Source organism: Notechis scutatus, chromosome 16 (assembly GCF_049901735.1).
Source record: "Notechis scutatus isolate UNSWTSFEM ecotype Mainland chromosome 16, rNotScu1.2, whole genome shotgun sequence".
NCBI classification, from domain to species: domain Eukaryota; kingdom Metazoa; phylum Chordata; class Lepidosauria; order Squamata; family Elapidae; genus Notechis; species Notechis scutatus.
The window spans coordinates 6,916,386-6,936,133 of NC_142024.1; the positions used below are offsets into that span (position 1 = coordinate 6,916,386).

The 19,748-nt window shown below is 54.4% G+C and overlaps 1 protein-coding gene across 1 annotated transcript in view; it reads right to left on the reverse strand.

Annotated features, from left to right (window-relative positions):
* The window catches only part of HSPG2 (heparan sulfate proteoglycan 2), a 92,312-nt gene that overhangs the window by 14,548 nt on the left and 58,016 nt on the right, over positions 1–19,748 (reverse strand). Inside the window, 30 exon segments of the mRNA XM_087944786.1 lie at positions 22–282; positions 527–706; positions 845–1,037; positions 1,797–1,978; positions 2,136–2,270; positions 2,375–2,515; positions 2,607–2,705; positions 2,708–2,744; positions 3,175–3,326; positions 3,420–3,558; positions 4,206–4,357; positions 4,464–4,602; positions 4,826–4,977; positions 5,479–5,614; positions 5,752–5,906; positions 7,439–7,580; positions 9,336–9,487; positions 9,570–9,699; positions 10,028–10,179; positions 11,157–11,292; positions 11,836–11,972; positions 12,637–12,775; positions 13,245–13,396; positions 13,561–13,696; positions 14,352–14,494; positions 15,066–15,218; positions 16,995–17,117; positions 18,786–18,966; positions 19,272–19,372; positions 19,581–19,691. Coding sequence (XP_087800912.1) covers positions 22–282; positions 527–706; positions 845–1,037; positions 1,797–1,978; positions 2,136–2,270; positions 2,375–2,515; positions 2,607–2,705; positions 2,708–2,744; positions 3,175–3,326; positions 3,420–3,558; positions 4,206–4,357; positions 4,464–4,602; positions 4,826–4,977; positions 5,479–5,614; positions 5,752–5,906; positions 7,439–7,580; positions 9,336–9,487; positions 9,570–9,699; positions 10,028–10,179; positions 11,157–11,292; positions 11,836–11,972; positions 12,637–12,775; positions 13,245–13,396; positions 13,561–13,696; positions 14,352–14,494; positions 15,066–15,218; positions 16,995–17,117; positions 18,786–18,966; positions 19,272–19,372; positions 19,581–19,691 — 4,341 coding nt within the window.

A 19,748-nucleotide genomic window follows, 5' to 3' on the forward strand; every position in this document is an offset into this window, starting at 1 on the left:
CCACCTGGATGCCCAACTCACCTTGCACGTAGACCTGGGCCAAAGCCTCAGCGGAGCCCACCCGGTTGCTGACGTGACAGCGGTAGGTGCCGGAATCCTGGTGCCCGGCCGGGCTGAACTGCAAGACCCCGTCGCGCACCGTGGCCCGTCCGGGCAGGCTGCCGTTCACTTTGGTCCACTGGTAACGCAGGGGGGGCGTGCCGTGGGCCAGGCACTGCAGCTGCACTGCATCGCCCTCGTGCACCACTGCTCGGTTGGGAAGACTGGTGGCGTAGGGTGGTACTGGGCAGAGAAAGAGGAAGGAGAAAGAGGTTGGTGCAGGCACCCATCTCAGAGATTCCTTAGGAAGGCACTGATCTCTGTTTCATGGCGTTGGCCAGTCCATGGGTGCCAGGGGTCCATAGGGGGGGTGCCTGGCATTTCTTCCTCTTTCGCCCTCTTCCTCTCAACCCAAGGCCGCCCAGGGAGCAGCGCACCACCCCTGCCTGTGCCCCATCCCTCCCCCTCCTCCTGCTGGCGCACTCACTCTCCACGTCCAGCACCACGAAGGCTTCGGTGAACCCCGCAGAGTTGCTGGCGTTGCAGATGTACTGGCCCGAGTCCTGCTGGGCCACCCGGGGGATGATGAGGGTGTCGTTCACCACCTGATGCTGCCACGGCAACGGAGCCCGCAGCTTGGACCAGTGGATGGTGGGAGTCGGGTCACCTGTCAATCCCAACAAAGGTAGTAGCGCTGAGCCTGGCTGGCCAGCAAGCCAGGTAGCCTTGGTCCAGAAGCCCCTAAGATGGTCCAGTCAGAGCCAAAGACCCTGCCCCCTCCGTGCACACGCCCCCTCGCGCACACCTGTAGCAGAGCAATGGAGCCGAGCCGTCTGTCCCGCCTGCACTGTCTGGGTGGGAGTCATGTGGATTTCGGGGACTCCTCTCCTGCCATGTACCGCCTCCACGCTCACCTCCACCTGCGCCTCCGTGGTGCCCACCGAGTTCTGGGCCACACACACGTAGGTGCCGGCATCTCCCAGCTTTGCGGAGGAGATCTGGGGAGGGAGAGGAGGCCACGCAACACCCTCAGCCCGATTCCCACTCAAACGGAAGAATTAAGATATCCTTTAGGACAAGGGTCTCCAACCTTGGCAACTTGAAGCAAAGTTTTGCTGGAATGGGGAATTCTGGGAGTTGAAGTCCTTCAGGACTTCAAGTTGAACTCCTCCAAAGCTTGGCTGGCTGGGGAATTCTGGGAGTTGAAGTCCTCCAGGACTTCAAGTTGAAGTTCGCCAAAGCTTTGCTGGCTGGGGAATTCTGGGAGTTGAAGTCCTCCAGGACTTCAAGTTGAAGTCCTCCAAAGCTTCGCTGGCTGGGGAATTCTGGGCGTTGAAGTCATCCAAAGCTTGGCTGGCTGGGGAATTCTGGGAGTTGAAGTCCTTCAGGACTTCAAGTTGAAGTCCTCCAAAGCTTCGCTGGCTGGGGAATTCTGGGAGTTGAAGTCCTCCAGGACTTCAAGTTGAAGTCCTCCAAAGCTTCGCTGGCTGGGGAATTCTGGGAGTTGAAGTCCTCCAGGACTTCAAGTTGAAGTCCTCCAAAGCTTCGCTGGCTGGGGAATTCTGGGAGTTGAAGTCTTCCAGGCTTAAAGTTGCCAAAGTTGGAGAGCACCGCTTTAGGGTGTCGGAAGTGGTCAATGGCCGCTGTTTTCTCTTTGAGCATGGAATAAGGACCAGCAGTGGGTGCTCCCTAAAGGGATCAGAGCCTAAAAAATAATGAGTTTGACACCCCTGCCTTTAGACGCATCCTTCTCCCACCTGTAGCACCGCTCGGCTCTCCAAGGGCAGCATCCTCTGGTTCTCCAGCTTCTTCCAGGTCCCCAGTTTGGTCCAGCGCACCACAGCCCTGGGGTCCCCGTCCGCCAGGCAGTCCACGCTGATGGACTTGCCCACTTTGAGCTGCAGGGGCCCCTTCGGCACCACCGAGACGGTAGGCAGCCCTGGGAGGTGGGAAGAGAAGGGCACCCGAGTTTGCCCAGGCTCTTCGGCAGACCTTCTGCCCCGGCGTTCCTCCAGAGGCCCACTTTAGCGTCGTTTGGAGGAGAACGAAAGGGGCCCTCGTTGTCCCGTAGAGACCCTCAGCCTTGTCCCGTTTACCTTGCACCAGGACGTTGACCAAGCTGTTGGCAATGCCAAACTGGTTGGAGACCACACAGCGGTAGGCCCCGTGGTTTTCCAGACGGGCGTTGGAGATGGTGATCGCAGAGCCGTTAGGGCTGATCCTCACGTTATCTGCAGAGGGGATGGAAGGAATTACCGGGGGAGATGCTCCCCAAAATCAGCACTCCCCCTAACCAACTGGCCCAGCTGCTCAATTAGCAGCCCCCGAACCTCACCTAACAGCCGGTTGTTGGGCAGCTTCCAGGTGATATTGAGAGGTGGGGTGCCTTTGTGGACGTGGCACCTGAAGGAGGCGTCTTCCCCTCCACGCACCACCACGCTGTGGGGTTCGATGGAGATGATGGGGCTCTGCAGACCTGCCGGGAGAGAGCGACGGTGTCCCCCCCTGGAGTCCGAACACCCTCCGCCCGCCCACTCTCACCCCCCCGCCGGGATCCCAAAACGTACGGGAAGTAGGACTGGTGTTGGCTACGACGGAGACCACGAAAGACGCCTCTTGCGGGACGCGGCCTCCACTCACACGGCAGACGTATTCGCCAGAGTCGGCGGGGTGAGTCGGACCAGTCGCAGGTGGGCATTGGAGATCTGGGGAGGGGGGGCGATGTCTGTTTTAGTAGTTGTCATTAAAAAAGGGGGGAGAAGAAGGAAATCTGGAAAAGCAGTGCAGCAGTTTGAAAGCGGAAGTACATTCCAACTCTTTATCTTTAAAAGATTGTAACTAAAATACCAGAGCTTTTGCCTGGGAATATATTTAATTGGAGAACGGGAATGATGAACATGCTCAATTGGAGAATCTGATTTATGAGACACCCAGGGGGGAGAGTGGGAACAGGGTCACAGGGGACTGTAAATGACGTATACCAGAGTTGGCTTCATACAAGGCAGTGCCAATATGTCGCTTCTAATAAAGTTTTTTGAAGTTTGGCTCGAGAATCATGATTTCATTAGGGCGATTGCTGGAATCCTGACAACTGCCTTCTTTCCCCCACCCGCGGTGGACAAACTCGCCCTCTACCTGGTGACCTGCAGGCAGCTGACCCTCTCGCCGATACCAGGTGAATGTGGCCTGGGGCTGGCCTGGAGCAACGCATGACAGATCCAGGGTCTCTCCTTCGACGGCGGAGGAGGAGGAAGCCTCGATCCTCAGGACTGGAGCAGTTCCCACAGCTGCGTGAAAGGAGGAGAGAAGGATGAGCTGGGCCTCCTCCTCCAGCAGGTCTGAATTGCCAAGAGGCAGAGAGGGGAGCAGAGGAGCCTTACGGTGGGAGGGGCCTTCGCTGTCCTGGATGGTGACCACCAACACCGCCTCCTGGACGGCGTTGGGGCTGATGACGCGGCAGCCGTACTCGCCGGAGTGGGCGGAAGAGACCTGCGGGATGCGGAGGCGAGTGCCCGAGACCTGCCAAGGAGAGGTAAGTGAGCCACGATCGGCATTTGGCTCTCCTGCTGGGCCTTCCTTCCCCAGAGAGGAGTTGTTGTGGTTAGCCGGCAGCAGGTGTGGATGGCTGGAGGAGAGAGATGACTCCTGATAAGGGGCCAGGACCACCAGGGAGTGGACTGTTGCCTTTAGAGATTGTGGGGGCTGGCAGCAGTGACGAGGAGGTTCCCGAGGAGCCTGTGCCAAGTATGCGTGCACGAAGGATTACTCAGAGGAAAGAACAATTACAGCAGCACAGGCGACTCGGGAGTAAGGCTGCAAGGTCATGGCCCCTCCCGCAAGAGGATAAAAAGCCAGGTTTGGAAAAGCGTTCTTTGCAGACAGCAAAGAAGCTCTGAAGCTCAACTGGTGGATATCTTAGTTCGTGAATCTTGTAAATTAGTTCTTATCTGTGGGTTTTTGGCAGCCTTGACAAACAACTTGGCAAGGCTCTTTCTTGTCGGAGATAATTGTGGGAAAGCAGCCTTTTATCTGTAAAGGAACAGCATTCGTTATTAAACCTTAAAAGGTGGGGGCTGCTGCCTTTGTCTGTGTTTACTTTGGGAACTGGGTTGGGTCAGAACAGGAGCTGGGAAGAGTGAAAGGATCGAGCTTCTCCCCCCCGCTACCTGGTGGTTCGGTGGGAGGGGTCCCCCTCTCTTGAACCAGTTGACTTTGGGGTGCGCCTGGCCAGCCACAAGGCAGTTCAGCTCCATGGTCTGCCCCTCGGCGAGGGACGAGGAGGACGATTCAATCTGTATCGGTGAGATCACTCCAGAAGCTGAAGAGAATGAGGAAGATCGTTGGATTGCATCCCCTGCTGCCCGGCTCCCCAATTTCCCTTCCCTCCCCTTTCCCCTCTGGCCACAAGCTTCCCGGGCACCTACTGGGTGCGCCGCCTGAGCTGCTGGCAATGGATACGATGGTGGACGTCTCCAGTCGGCTGGTGCCATCGTTCACGTAACAGACGTACTCGCCCGAATCGGCCGCCGAAACTTGCGAGATCCGGAGGCGGGTTCCGAAAATCTGTTCGGGGCGGGGGGAGCAAACAACCAAGAGCTGATTTCTTTTACTAACTGAAGCCATTTTCCACACACACACCCCTCCTCAGATTTCCCAAAACTTTGGTGTCAAGATTCAGCGCGAGAATCCCAAAAACACTCCTGGTTCATTCTCTTTCCGAAAATCTTACTGTCCCAAAGCCCACCATTGCTCAAATGCTGCAGGAATCTCTGCCATGTCCCCTTACCTGACTGTGGACGGGGAGGGCACCCTCACGCTTGTACCACATGACCCTGGCTTGAGACTGGCCGGCTACCAGGCAGTTGAGGTCCAAGGTCTGCCCCTCGGAGATGACTGCGGAAGAACTATCGATCCTGATTGGGGCAGTGACACCCACAGCTGGAAGAGCCAGGGGCAAGGAGAAAAGAGGGGTCCTGTCAAGACTCAAAGCGCACTCGTGCTGCTTTCACTTTTACTGCTTCTCAGCTTGCCAACGAACTATGGGGGTGGGGGTGGGAAGGGGGAAATTGGAATGTGGATTGTAACCAGCGAGCCCTTAGCCTGTGAGAACCAAGGTCACTTCAGCAGGTGGTTGCCAGACCTTCCAGGGACTTTCTCATAACAATATTGTGACACTTAATTGGACAATGCGACCTGCCCTAATCGGAGGGAGGGAGGAATCTATAATTATATTGAATTGCGCGGGAATTAGCCAGATCTGGTTTTGCTTTCCTTCCGTGCCGTAATGATGTACTCAATAAAGTTTTGCGTTAAGAGATTGGATCGTCTCCGTGGGACCTGTTGGGTTGGGTCCCTGACAGATCCATTTCAACGAGGGAGACCCCCAGGGAGCAGGCAATCACACCCTCCAGCCCAACAACCGTAGGGAGGGGAACTTACAGGGAGAGCCCGTTTGACCTGTGATGGTCACCACCAGCGAAGCCTCGTGAATGACCGAGCCGTGGCTCACGCGGCAGACGTATTCCCCAGAGTCCGCTGGTGAAGCCTGTGGGATGCGCAGGAGGAAGCCAGAGGCCTGGGGGAAGAAGCGAGCCGAGGGTGAACGGGGATGGGACGCACCTTCCAGGCGCTGGCCTCTTGCCCGCAGCACCTGGAGGTGTTGCTGGGAGAAAAAGGCCCTCTTGGCGAGCCCCGGATGGGAGGGTGCCATACCTGGTGTCTGGCAGGAAGGGCCCCTCCTCGCTTATACCAGGTGACTTTTGCCTGCGGCACAGAGGCAGCCACGATGCATTTCAGGTCTAAGGTGTGGCCCTCGGAGAGCGCGGTGGAAGAATGCTCGATCCGTACAGGGGGGATCACCCCAGCGGCTGCCATGGTCACAAGAGAAGAAAGGTCAGGGCTGTTGCAACTCCTCACCCCACACCCAGCCAGGGAGAAGCCAAGTCTCGGAGAAGCCCCTCAGTTGCTGCCTTCTCTCCTCCCAGCTGACCCACGTAAACCTTGGGGAGTCAGAGAAGCAGATCCTTTAAACCAGAGGTCTCATTCTCGCGGCCCGCGGGCCAATTGCAGCCCGCAGGACGATATCCTGTGGCCCCCACCGTGATATGAAAGTATAATGTTAGTGCGGCCCGCAGGGGGAATGGACCTCTGAAGGAAGTCCCGCCCGCCGTTCCTCGTCGTGGCTGACATTCGGTGCTAGGCTAAGCTACACCGACTTCATGCACACTACACTTGTAACAACAGTGTGGCGGATGACGAACAGTCTGCTAGCAGTCGCCTTTTTTTGCGGTCGCCATTCCGGTTCTTTCTACCATCAACGGATGCCACGATCAAACGCAGAGAAAGGCGACTGCTACCGGGCTGTTCGTCATCCGCCACGCTGTTGTGACAAGTAGAAGCGGAAATGACGTCACGCGTCGAGACGTTCTCCATGCGTCGCTAGCTGGCTAAACACTTCTATTTTTTTAACGTTTTTTGTGGAATCCTTTAGGCGGCCCAGCCTCACCCAGACTCTGCCTCCAGCGGCCCCCAGGTAAATTGAGTTTGAGACCCCTGCTTTAAACCAAGGGTTCTTCAAACTTGGCACGTTTAAGACTTGTGGACTTCAACTCCCAGAGCTACCATGACTGGAGGAGGAATTCTGGGCGTTGAAGTCCACAAGTCTTAAATTGGCCAAGTTTGGAGACCTCTGATTTAATCCGTTAAAGCAAGCGTCTTCAAACTTGGCAAGTTTTAAGATTTGTGGACTTCCACTCCCAGAATTCCTGAGCTGCCATGACCGCAGGAGGAATTCTGGGAGTGGAAGTCCACGCGTCATCAACTTGCCAAGTTTGAAGAAGAACCCTGATTGAAACGTTCCAGGGTTTAGGATTCCTTTCAGGATGCTGTAACAGCTAGTCCTCGACTTAAGAACCACAACTGAGCCCGAAAACGTATGTTGCTACAAGTGAGACCACTGGTGTGGAGTGAGCTTCGCCCCACTTTACGACTTTTCTCGCCGTGTCTATGGAGTCAATCACGGCACCGGTTAAATGACTAACGCTGTTGCTAAGGGAATCCCGCTTCCCCACTGGTTTGGCTTGCCGGATTGTCGCAAAAAGAGGATCACTCAACACCCCCGGGGACACTGCAACCGTCGTAAATATGAACCAATGGCCAAGCATCCCAGGGATGTAAATCCCAGGGACACTGCAATGGTCTTTCAGTGTGAAAAACGGTCATAAAAGTCCCTTTGTTCAGTGCCGTTGTTAACTTTGAATGAATTGTTGTAAGCCAAGCGCTGGCTGCATTCCCTCCCTTGGTTTTTTTTCCCACTGCCAACCTTTGCGCCAGCACCCCCCGGTTCAACCTTCTCGGTTCTCTTCCCTTGCGAGCGGCTTCGAGAGAAGGCAATCCTTACGGAAAGTAGGGCTGCCTTCCTGTTGCTGGACGGTGACCAAGACAGAGACTTCGTGGCTGGCGGCGTCGGAGCTGACCCGGCAAACGTACTCTCCGGAATCGGCGGGAGAGACCTTGACCAGCCGCAGGCGAGTTCCCGAGGCCTAAAAGAGGATGGCATCCATATCAGCGCGTCTAAGTTAACCTCTGCTCTGCTGACTGTGAAGTATGGAGTTATATATTTTACACCGGAGGGGGGAAAAAAAAACCCACAATGATTCTAAATCCCTTTAAAAAAAAATAATGAAAATAAGGCCCTTCTTTTGTATTCGGAGCGAGGAGACGTTCGCGAATCCTCGGTTGAAAACGATGATTATTTGAACAGCAGCCTTTGCGGAGTTGCCTGCCGTAGGTGCCCAGCAGAGATTATACTTCCTGAGACTTTCTCAGGAAACAACCACTGAATGAAAAACTGCTGGTGACCTTCTACCGCTGCACCATAGAGAGTATCTTAACTTACTGCACCTCTGTAGGGTTTGCCAATTGCATGGTGGCAGATAGGAAAGCACTCCAGAGGGTTAATGTCATTGCCCAGAGGGTCATTGGTTGCCTTCTCCCCTCTTTGGAAGAGCTTTTTAGCTGCTGCTGCCTTAAGGAAATTCAAAACATCCTCAAAGATCCATCTCATCCTGGGCACCCCCTTTTTTTTTTTGAATTATTATCATCTGGCGGACGGTACAGGACAATAAAAACAAGGACAAATAGGCTGAAAAACAGCTTCTATCTAGAATTCTACTGTATAGTGCAATATTAATGCAGTATCAGGGATTTTCAGTTCAATTATATAGAATGTGATGGATGTGTGTTTTATTTTTATACTTATAATGTACATTGAAGATGGCTTTTAATTTTGTTGTAAGAGGTGCAATGACAATAAATTAAACTAAAACAACTAAAACCAATCTAAACTAATCTAAACTAAACTAACTTAAGGGATTCATTTTTTTTTTACTACCGGTTCTATGGGCGTGGCAGGGGAACGATACTGCAAAATCCCATTCCCTCCCCACCCCACTAACCTGCTTTCCAGCTCCATCCTCCTATGCAGGGCAACAAAAGAAGACCCAGCCAATCAGCTGGGACTCGGGAGGCAGAGAATAGATGGAGCTAGGGCAAGTCAGAGGTGGTATTCCGAACTACTCAAAATTTCCACTACCGGTTCTCCAGAACTGGTCAGAACCTTCTGAATACCACCTCTGCCTAAAACTAACCTAAAGTTAAACTAAAACTAACCTAAAACTAACCTAAAACTAACCTAAAATTAAATTAAAACTAAACTAAAACTAAACTAAAACTAAACTAAACTCAAACTAAGCTAAAACTAAGCTAAAACTAAGCTAAAACTAAACTAAAACTAAATTAAAACTAAACTGAACTCAAACTAAACTCAAACTAAGCTAAAACTAAAACTAAACGAAAACTAAACGAAAACTAAACTAAAACTAAAACTAAACTAAACTAAACTAAAACAAAACTAAAACTATACTCAAACTAACCTAAAACTAAAACTAAAACTAAACTAAAAGTAAACTAACAGTAAACTAAAACTAAACTAAACTAAACTAAAACTAAACGTCTATCTCAGAGGTAGATGGAGCTCGGTTCGTATCCAGACTAAGGCAACCAGACTAAAAGCCACCCGATGCTGTTTCCTCAACAGCAACTCCAGACTCCAAAGTCCAAAGAGCGTTTTCCAGCTAATCAAACTGCTTTGAAACTGGCGTGGTGCCCAAGAGCCAATTTGGGGCACTCTGCGGGCAAGGAGGTGCCTCCGAGACCGTGGCTTTTAGCCCCCAAACTGCCCAAGGGGCTCCAAAGTTGTTATCCGCTTGCTTGTTAAGGCTGTGCCATGCCTGTACCTGGTGGTGGGCTGGCAGGGCTTCGCCCCTTCTGTACCAGGTAACCAGGGCCTGCTCCGGATGGCCAACCACACAGTCCAGCTCCAGCGTTTGCCCTTCAGCTATGGCGGACGAGGAGGCCTTGATGCTCACCGGGGGAGCCACGCCAAAGGCTGGGGAGAGCAGACGGGCGGGTGAGGAGACCGCCAGCCCCCAGCAAGCCCAGCCCTCCTCGCAGGGAGCCCCCACACCTACTGGAAGAAGAGCGGGTGAGGGAGATGAGGACGGAAGCTTCTCGGGTGAGGGAATCCAGGCTGACGCGGCAGACGTATTCCCCCAGGTCAGCCGGGGAGAGCCGGGGGAGGCGCAGGTGGGAACCGGACACCTGCGGGGTCGAGGAAGAAGAGACAGTCGGCGCGACGATGGAAGGGATGCTGTAAACCAGGGGGCACCAACCCCCAATCCATGGACCAGCCACAGGGCTGCGGCATGCCAGAAACCGGTCCGTGCAAACAAGCATGGAAGACCCGTCTGCGGGATGCGGGAACAGCACACGAAACCATGCGCTCCCCGGTCCGCGGAAAAGCTTCTCTCCACGGAACTGGTCCCTGGTGTCTGAAAGGTTGGGGGCTGCTGCGGAAAACACCCCTCCCAGAGGGAAGCGGTCTCTGGACAGCGCTTCCCCCTCCCCCAGCCTCCAGGGGCTCCCTTACCTGGTGGCCGGCTGGCAAGGATCCGCCTCGTTTGTACCACGTGATGGTGGCACCGGTTTGGCCGGCCACAACACAATTCAAGTCCAGGGTTTGTTCTGGGACAAGGGAGAGTGACGAAGGCTCGATCCAGAGTGGAGGCGTAACTCCCGAGGCTGTGAGGACAGGAGGAAGGGGCCGACACATCAGTTAACAGACCTCCCCCCTCCTGCCAGCCCTCCCCTATAGGCTTCCGTGGGCCTGGTTTGAAGGGGAGAGCTGAACTCCCCTTGGATCTGAACCCGGGTTCAGAGGTGGTCTTCAGCAGGTTCTGACCAGTTCTAGAAAACCGGTAGTGGAAATTTTGAGTAGTTCAGAGAAGCGGCCAAAATATCACCTCTGGCCGGCTCCGCCCCATCTATTCTCCATCTCCCATTGAGTCCCAGCCTGGGTCTCCTTTGGTTGCCCTGTACAGGAGAACAGAGCTGGAAAGCGGGTTAGTGGGGTGGGGAGAGGATGGGGATTTTGCAGTATATCCTTCCCCTGCCACGCCCACCAAGCCATGCCATGTGTCAACTCATAAAACATATTGTATACACGTTTTATAGTTGTCAACAGAAAGGAAGGCATGGGAGTTTCAAAGAGCAGGCAGCAGCGTGGAATCGAAAGTACATTCCATTCATATTTTCTTCAAAGACTGATTAGATGACTGAAGCTTCTGCCATGCAAATATCTAATTGGAGAACATGATTGATGACTCTTGGCTGTGGACGTGTTTCGTTGGATTATACACCCAGAGGGGTGGGGGAAAAAAAACAGGATACACCCAGAGGAGTGTGGGGAATCAAGGGTGACAGTGAATTATGTGTCTCAGAGTTGTCTATGTCCAGGCAAATGCCAGCATGTTAACTTCTAATAAAAGAAAAGTTTTGGGAGTGTGGCTTGAGGCTCATGATTTAATTGGAGTAACTGCTGGAATCCTGACACCACGCCCACCAAGCCACACCCACAGAACCTGTAGTAACAAAAATTTGAATCCCACCACTGCCTGGGTTCCCCTTAGGCTTGGCCTGCCTTCTTTGGCCCGTCCATCCTGGACCTATGAAACCCACAGGTTCCAGATCTTAAGCCGGGACCTGAGCTTCTGACTCACTTTTGGAGCTGCTGTGCACGGTGATCACTACGGAGGCCTCTCGAACGCCGCCGCTGTCACCATCCGTCACCCGACAAACGTATTCTCCCGAGTCGGCTACTGTGGCTTTTAGAATCCTCAAATGGAGACCGGAAATCTGAAAAGAGAAGGCAGTCGAGAGAGGCGGTGAGGACCCCCAAAAGAGAGGAAGAGGCGCGCGCTCTAGCCAAGTGTCTCCCGCCGTGTCCATCATGCCCGTACCTTTCAACTCATAAAACATTCCTATGCCTGTTTTAATAGTTGCCATTCAAAACAAAAAACAAAAAAAACGGGCGGGGGGAGGAAGGAAATCTGGAAGAGCAGTGCAGCAGTTTGAAAACAAAAGTAAGTTCCAACTCTTATCTTTCAAAGATTGTAACTAAAATACCAGAGCTTTTGCCAGCGAATATGTTTCATTGGAGAAGGTGAATGAGGACACCCAGCCCGTGAAGGTGATCAATTGGAGAATCTGGTTTATGAGACACCCAGGGGGAGGGGGGGGGGAAACAGGGTCACAGGTGACTGTAAATTACGTATGCCAGAGTTGGCTGCATAAAGGGCAGGGCCAGTATGTCGCCTCTAATAAATCCTTTGAAGTTTTTTGAAGTTTGGCTCGAGAATCATGATTTAATTAGGGCGATTGCTGGAATCCTGACAGTACCTTGCGATTAGCTGGGAGGGGCCCTTCCCGCTTGTACCAAGTGACTCTGGGCTGCGAGAGGCCAGTGACCTGGCAGGCAAGGTCCAAGGACTGACCCTCGGTGATGGAAGAGGAGGCAGAGTCGATCCGGACTGGCCCTGAGGAAGTCAGAAGATGGGTCAGCTTCTCTCTCTCTCTTGCGATAATTTTTTTATTTTTGGATACATCAAAAATATAAGTGTACAATGTGGTTCCCTGGCGTCTTACATTTTGATACAAATATTCCTCTTGTTTAATATTGTTGACAATCTTTTAAAATTTGATATCATTACATATATTTGGTTAAATAATCATTCTTGATTATTCAATATTGCAAAATGTTATTTTTGTGTCAATCTCTAGATTCTTCATCTCACTGCTTTCACTTCCAATTATATGTTAATAATCATATTGGCAGAGTTTACCAGATTATATAGTTCTAACAACAATTCACAAGTTTATATTCAATTATAATTTTTCATTGTTTATCCCCTTTTTCATTTCTAAATATGCCACTATTATATATATATTTTTAAATCCCCTTTCTAGTCACATTTTGATACAAATACATTAGCATTCATCCTATTTACGTTTAACAGGTTATGCAATTCTAATAATAAGTTGCTTTTATTAAATTATGAGTCAGCTTCTCTTGCCCACGAATTCCAGGGCTCCATTCCCAGGAAGGCAGACAAAAAGGATGGCCCGAACCTTGCTTTCTTGTGCTCCGGTTGGCGACTCCTGGCTCTCCTTCCCACGCCCAGGTTTGGTCTTTGGCCTTACCTTGGGAGGAGGTGTGGCTCTTCTGGATGGTCACCTTGATGGAGGCTTCCTTCGGGCCGGCTCCGTTGCTGATTCGGCAGACGTATTCCCCGGAGTCAGCGGCCGAGACCTCCAAGATTCGCAGGAGGGACCCGTAGATCTAGGGAGGAAGGATAGCAGTGGGGTCCTACCTGTCCCACTACCGGTTTGGTGATCACGCGTGTGTGCACATGGGCACCTGAAGCACATGCACCTAAAGCACACGCACCTAAAACAGCTGATTGTCCCAGGATTTTTTTTCTTCCTCTCAATTAAGCCCATTAAGAGCTTTCCCTTACTGCTTATCCTTCTGAGGTTATTGGGGGCTCTCTGAGCCCCGCGGAGTCTTAGGTAGGGGCTCTCCCGAACCCCTGAGAGCCCCCAACAGCCCACCCCAGGGGCCAGATGAGACCAACCACTCTGAATGAAATGTAGTTTTTTCCTCATAATTAAGAGGGAATTCTTGTTGTTTCTGTCAAGCCTTTTCCAAACTCCTCCCCCTTTCATGGCCCAGAATGAAACCAGGGAGACCCCCACAGAGAAGGGAGATGCGGCCGCCCACTCCCCTCAGGTCCTGGGAGACTCCGAACCTGGTGGTTGGCTGGCAGGGCCCCTCCCCGCCGGTACCACACGACGGATGCTGTAGGGTGGCCGGCCACCACGCAATTCAGGTCCAAGGCCTGGCCTTCAGTGACCGAAGAAGATGAAGGTTCGATCTTGACAATGGGTGAGACGCCGGATGCTGAACAGACACAAAGGGCGGAGGGAAAGGAGGCAAGGACATGAGTTGCACTGCGAGGAGGCGAGTTTGAGTCCAGATTCGAATATGTTACCCTTGAGCTGACCACAACCGGCTCGGCGTTTTGCTCAAACCAGCCAGAGGTGCACGCAGAGGTCTCGCCTTACCCCGAATGACTGCCACTTCAATGCGGCCTCTGCCGACTCCCATCGGGCTGCTGCCCACACACAGGTACACCCCTCCGTCGGCAGCCGTGATGGAGGGAATCACCAGGGTGGCGATGTCGGTTCTCTCGGAGTGGGACTGGCAAGGCACAAAGGGAAACCGTTGGGAGACCCTCAAGGGGCAGCTGGCTTCCCACCCTCCTGGGGGAAAGGAGTGCCAAGGAGCCCCTAAGGGGCCCAGAGCTGGGCAGATGCCGCCCGCAACATCCGTGAGCCCCCGGCACAAGCAAGAAAAGAGTGGAAGCAGCAGCAGGCGAGGGGGGATGTAGAAATCGGGGCGCAGCCAGCACAATCTGGGAGGGTGGGAGAAAAGCAAAACAGTTTGGGGTGGGGGGAGACCTTGCTTCTCTCCGCTGGAGAACCAGAGACCAAAAGCCAGAGGAGGAAGACGAGGCCGACCAGCAGAGCAATACGAGGGGCTCATGCAGAGGGATACCTGCTGAAGCTCCCGTATTTGCTGCCGGACGGCTTCCCAGCTGCCACTTTGGAAGTGGAAGAACCCAAAGACAGGAAGCGCCTGGCTCGGGAGGAGGGCAAGAGAGAGAAGGAGAGAGAGAGAGAGAGAGAGAGAGGAAGGAAGGGAGGGAGGGGACAGAGGCCGCCAGAAAGATCAGAAGCACCGAAAGAGGCGTCGCAGGCTGGGTCTGCTCCTGGCCCACCTCTTCCCCCGGGCAACCTCACCTGGACCCAAAGGGTCTGGGAGGGGCCCACCTCCCTGGGAGACCAGGCCTTACCTGGGGAGGCAAGCTGCCGCCCTCTTTCTCCCAGGTGATGGTGGCCGCTGGGGAGCCCGCAGCCCGGCAATACAGTCTGACGGTGCTGCCCTCCTGCACCTCGGTCCGTTCGGGGCTCACCTGCACTTGGGGGACGCTGGTGCCTGCCCAAGAGCAAAGGGGAGATCAGCCCCCCCACTCCCTCTCTCAGACCGTCACGCCCATTTATGGCCTAAAGCTGGTTGCCTCACTTAAATTCACTGGGGAGATTTCTCGCCTTTGGCCAATTTGATTAGCTAACTCTTCTTCGGATGCGCGGTGGCCTAGAGGTGGAGCTCTCGCCTCACAATCCGGAGGCTGTGTGTTCGATCCTAGGTAGAGGCAGATATTTCTCTCTCTGGGCCCAATGAGAATATATCTGCTGAACAAAACTCCTCATTGGAGACAGGAAAGGCATCTGGCCAGTAAACACTCAGCTCCATTCAGTTGCACAGACTCTGCCGCACAAGGGATTATGAGGTGGTTAAAAGAAGAGGATCAGCTAAGTCTCTTTCTGCCTGATCCTCCTAGATGCCTCCTGGGAAGATGGACTCTGAGGCCCCCAGAAGAAGCCCCATTATCGTCAATCTCATGCTCAGGAAGGAAGAACAGAAGGGTCGCCGGGTGCCACCTCTCCCTGTCAGGTAGGTATCGGGCATCCACCTTGTGGCCCGGAGAGACACCACCTCAACTTACGTTGCACTTGCAGGAAAGCTCGGGCCATGTGCTGCCCAACGCTATTTCGCACTCGGCACAGGTACTGGGACTCGTCGGCAGGCTCCACCGCAGGGAAGTGCAGGGTCCCACCCTGGATAACAGCCTTGGGGGAAATCACGCCCCCGGGTCCTCCTGGAGCAGAGAGAAAAAAACCTTCCCAGTTGTCTGAATCGAGGGGATTTTCCGCTTATGGGTGCTGGATGGGCCCCTCCGTTCAGCCCCATTCCGGGCACAAAAGCGAGTCCTGGAACACCCAGGTGAAAACAGCACCGGCCAGCAAGCGACACACACAGAGATGCATCCTTTAGAACAGGAGGTGTCAAACTCAAGGCCTGCAGGCCGGATCGGGGTGCGTCGATCTGGCTCACGGAGCTGAGCTGGAAACAGCAAAGGGACTGGTCCACGCGACCCTCCCGAGCTCCGTTTTTGCTGGCAGAGCAGAGGTGGTCTTTAGCCGGTTCTGATCGGTTCTGGAGAACCGGTAGTGGGAATGTGGAGTCGTTCGGAGAACCGGCAAAAGAATCGCCTCTGACAGGCCCCGCCAACCCCTTCTATTCTCTGCCTCCCGTCGAGTCCCAGCTGATCGGCTGGGTCTTCCTTGGGTTGCCCTGCCCAGGAGAACGGAGCTGGAAAGCAGGTTAGGGAGGTGGGGGAGGGAAGGGGGATTTTGCAGTATATCCTTCCCCTGCCACGCCCACCAAGCCACATTCACAGAACCAGTAGTCAAAATTTTTTCAATCCCACCACGGTGGCAGACGGTTGCAGGAGGACGTCGTGGCCGAAAACGGAGCTCGGGAGCCCATTTTCGCTGATAAGAGCGCTTGGGCCCCCTACAGGCACCCCTAACACGACGGACTCGAGCTGTCCAGGCCCACCCTGGCCCCCCGATGGTCCAACACAACCCTGATATGGTCCTCAGTGAAATAAGAGTTTGACACCCCGGCTTTAGAAGGATTCCCTGGCAACAGCACAATCCTTCGTTAAATCAATCGCTCTTTTTTTGGAACCACGAGACTCCTCAAATCTTATTTCCCCCGCACCTTGCATTTTGCATGCGTCATTTGTATTTAAGTTACAACTGAGGCAGGGGTGCCCCCAACCCACTACAGGGCCTTGAACTGTTTGGAATTGGGCCGTGCAGCTCCGGTGGTCTAGAAGTGGAGCTCTGGCCTCACAATCCAGAGGCCGTGAGTTCGACCCTAGGAAGAGGCTAATATTTGGAAATAAGACGCTCCTGCTCAACTCTGTTAGTCTATTCTACGGGAAGGGGGTGAGCGAGCGAGCGTGCATCCCCCCTCCACGAGTAGCGAGCGAGCCCGTGCACAAGGGCTCCATTTGCACGAGAAGCGAAACGTCTTCAAAGGGAAAAAAAAAACCCAGAAAAGTCCAATGGCCTCTTGAAAAGAGCTGAAGAAGCTTCTTGGATGAGAAGCGAAATGTCTTCAAAGAAAAAAAAACCCAGAAAAGTCCAGTGGCCTCTTGAAAAGAGCTGAAGAAGCTTCTTGGACGAAAAGCGAAACGTCTTCAAAGAAAAAAAAACACCAGAAAAGTCCAGTGGCCTCTCGAAAAAAAAAAGCACATTTGAGACAACCACAACCGGGATGAGTTGAGACACGCTTGCTCTCTCTCTCTGTGTGTGTGTGTGTGTGTGTGTGTGTGTGTGTGTGTGTAAAAAGTTGATCTCAGGTCGATCCCCGTGGATATACACAGACCTGTCCTTGTTTGGCGTGCAACGGCTCAACCCAGAGGTGGTTTTTCACGGCTGCCTTCGGGACGCTTTCTCAACTGCCCAAAGCAGCCCCCCTAAAGTTTGCCCACCTGGTCTGAGCCTTCCGGGTTGCCAAGCCGAGGTCAGCCAAGACCATCTGGCCTGAAAGGGGGGAGGGGGGGTGTCTTACGAAGGCTTACCGCTCCATTCTATGGTGGGCTCTGGGCTTCCGGTCACGATGCAGCGAAACTCGGCTGGTTGGCCCGTCTGGACGCTCAGCTGGGAGGGTTCAATGGCGGCTGTGGGCTGGACAGCAGCGGCAGCTGCAGGAGGAAGCAGGTTCGGCTTGGTCAGAGCTGGGGAGGGGGGTTGGGGGAGGGTGGAAGGTGCCCACAAGGATTCCAGAGCCAGGCTGAAATCCTTGGCAAGGCCCGAGACCCCTGCTGGAAGATGTGGGCTGAGCACATTGCACGCATGCAGGCAGAGAACATGAGGCATGCATGGATGGAAACATGAACTAGAGGAACAAGGCCTGGGAGGGGGCAACGGAGCAGGGATGGAGGCAGAGGGGAGAGTCTGCCTACTCCGCCTTGCTGGCCTGTGAGTAAGAAAGGCAACTCGGCATCCCAGAGAACGGAGGAGGAGGGGGAGGTTTAGGAAGTGGAGAAGAAGTGAAGGACAAAGAGTAGGAGGTAAGGGAAGAGGGGGAAAGGGAGGAAGGCGGAAGAAGAGGAGAGAAGGACGGGGGAGAGGAAGAAGAGAGGAAGGAGAATGAGGAAGAGGAGGAAGAGGAGGGGAAGAGGGAGAGGAAGGAGGAAGAGGAGGAGAGAAGGAAAAGAGAAGGGGGAAGAGTAGGAGGTAAGGAGGAGGGGGAAGAGGAAGAGAAGGAGGAGGAAGAAGAGGAGGGAGGAGGAGAGAGGAGGGGAGAGGAAGAAGAGAAGGAGGAGGAAGAGGATGAGAGAGGAGGAAGAAAGAGGAGAGAAGGAGGGGGAAGGAAGAAGAGAAGAAGGAGAATGAGGAAGAGGAGGAGAAAAGGAAGAGGAAGGAGGAGGAGGGTGGAGGTGGAGGAAGAGGAGGAGGAGGAGAGAAGGAAAAGAGAAGAAGGAAGAGGAGGAGAGAAGGAGGGGGAAGAGGAAGAAGAGAAGGAGGAAGAAGAGGCTGAGGAAGAGGGAGGAGGAGAAGAGAAGGAGAAGGAGGAGAGAAGGAGGGGGAAGAGGAAGAAAAGGAGAAGGAGAAGAGGGAGGAAAAGGAGGGAAAAGAAGAGAAGGAGGAAGCGGATGAGAGAGGAGGAAGAGGGAGAAGGAGGAGAAGAAAGAGAGAAGGAGGGGGAAGAGGAAGTAGAGAAGAAGGAGGAGGAAAAGGAGGGAGGAAGAGGGAGGAGAGAAGGAGGGCAAAGAAGGAAGGAGGAGGAGGAGGAGGAAGAAGAGGCCGAGAGAGGAGGGAGGACGAGGAGAAAGGGAGAGGAGGAGAAGAGGAGGAGGAGGAGAAGAGGAGGAGAAGGAGGAGAAGAAAGGCCAAACAGCACCAGCCAACAAGCAAAGTGGGGTTCCAATGGGGGAGGTGGACAGGCACCTGCAGGCCAAACTGACTTACAAGGTCTGTGGCCTTCCACCATTTCTACGGGACCATAGAACATCTGAGTCTTCGATGGAGCTGAAAACAGGGTTGGGGGCAGAGGGGGCCGCGTGTGAAAAGGTGGCTGCGTGTTGAGCTGCCTCAAGCAGGAACCTTGCGAGTCCAGGCGCCGCTGTCTTAAGAGACGGGCCTCCCGTCCCCAAAAGCTTCTCCCGCCCCCCAGATTTCCCCTCCTGCCCTCCACTCGATGGATGAGAGCAGAAGCGTGTCTTTGCGTGAGCCTGCGAGGAAGCGGCTGGTCCCGGGGTGGCGGCCCGGATCAGCGTAGTGCTCGGGAGATGTGGGCTGGTGGGCCAAGCCGGAGAGGAGGACTCCCTCTCCCTGGCAGCCGGCAGGCGCGAGAGCTGCAACCCCACCTTGCACGTAGAGGGTGGCCATCCCCTCGTCCATGTCAAACATGTTGGAGCCTGTGCAAATGTAGATGCCGGCGTCCTCCGGCTGCACGTTCCGGAGAGTCAGGATGCCGTTGAAGTCCATGGCGCGGCTGGGCAGCTTCCCGTTGTTCTGCCGTGTCCACACCAGCGTGTAAGCGGGGGACTGCAGGAGAAGGCAGGAGGTGGGCGGGTGAGAGAAACAAGGGTGGGGTGGGGGGGAGAAGAGGCAGGAAAGGGCCCAAATGCACCCACCCTGCCCGGTTTGGGAAGGGGAGGCAGCGTCTGCGGCTCGACGTCCAGGGGGAGTCTCGGCATGCAACCGCGGTGGTACTTGCACTTCCCCTGGGCACCGTTGTGCCACTGCAGGCCTCGCCAGGCCCTCTCGGATCTGACCTGCTAGACTTCTGCTTTTCCTTGGCAAGGATCCCCCCCACACCTCTCTCTCTCTCCCACCCCCCAAAGACTCACCTTGCTCCTGGCCGTGCAGAGGAAGGTGACGTCGCTGCCTGCTTTCACGTTCTGCACCTTCTGCTCTTCCACCGTCACGGAGATGGCCTTGCTGGGGCCTTCTGCGCTGGCCGAGAGAAGCCGGTCAGCATTGCCCAGCCGGTCCTGACCCAGCTCTCTCTCTCTCTCTCTCTTTATCTCTCTCTCCCGTTCTCTCTCTCTCTCCCTCTTTCGAGGGAGCCAGCCCATGTCAGGTATGCTGGAGAGGGGGTTCCCCTTACATGCCTCCCTGCGCCCGGCAGCCCAGTTTCTGAGTAGCTTCCGCCTCACCTGTGACGACGACCTCGCTGCGGCTGGAGTTGGTAAAGTGGGGGTTTCGGCAGGTGCAGACGTAAACACCGGCCTCCGAAGGCCGGATGCTAGCGAAGTGCAACTCGACGCCTGCGGAGGGATTCAGGAATGACTGAGTCAGAAACCAGCCAGCCGCTTTGCCTATAA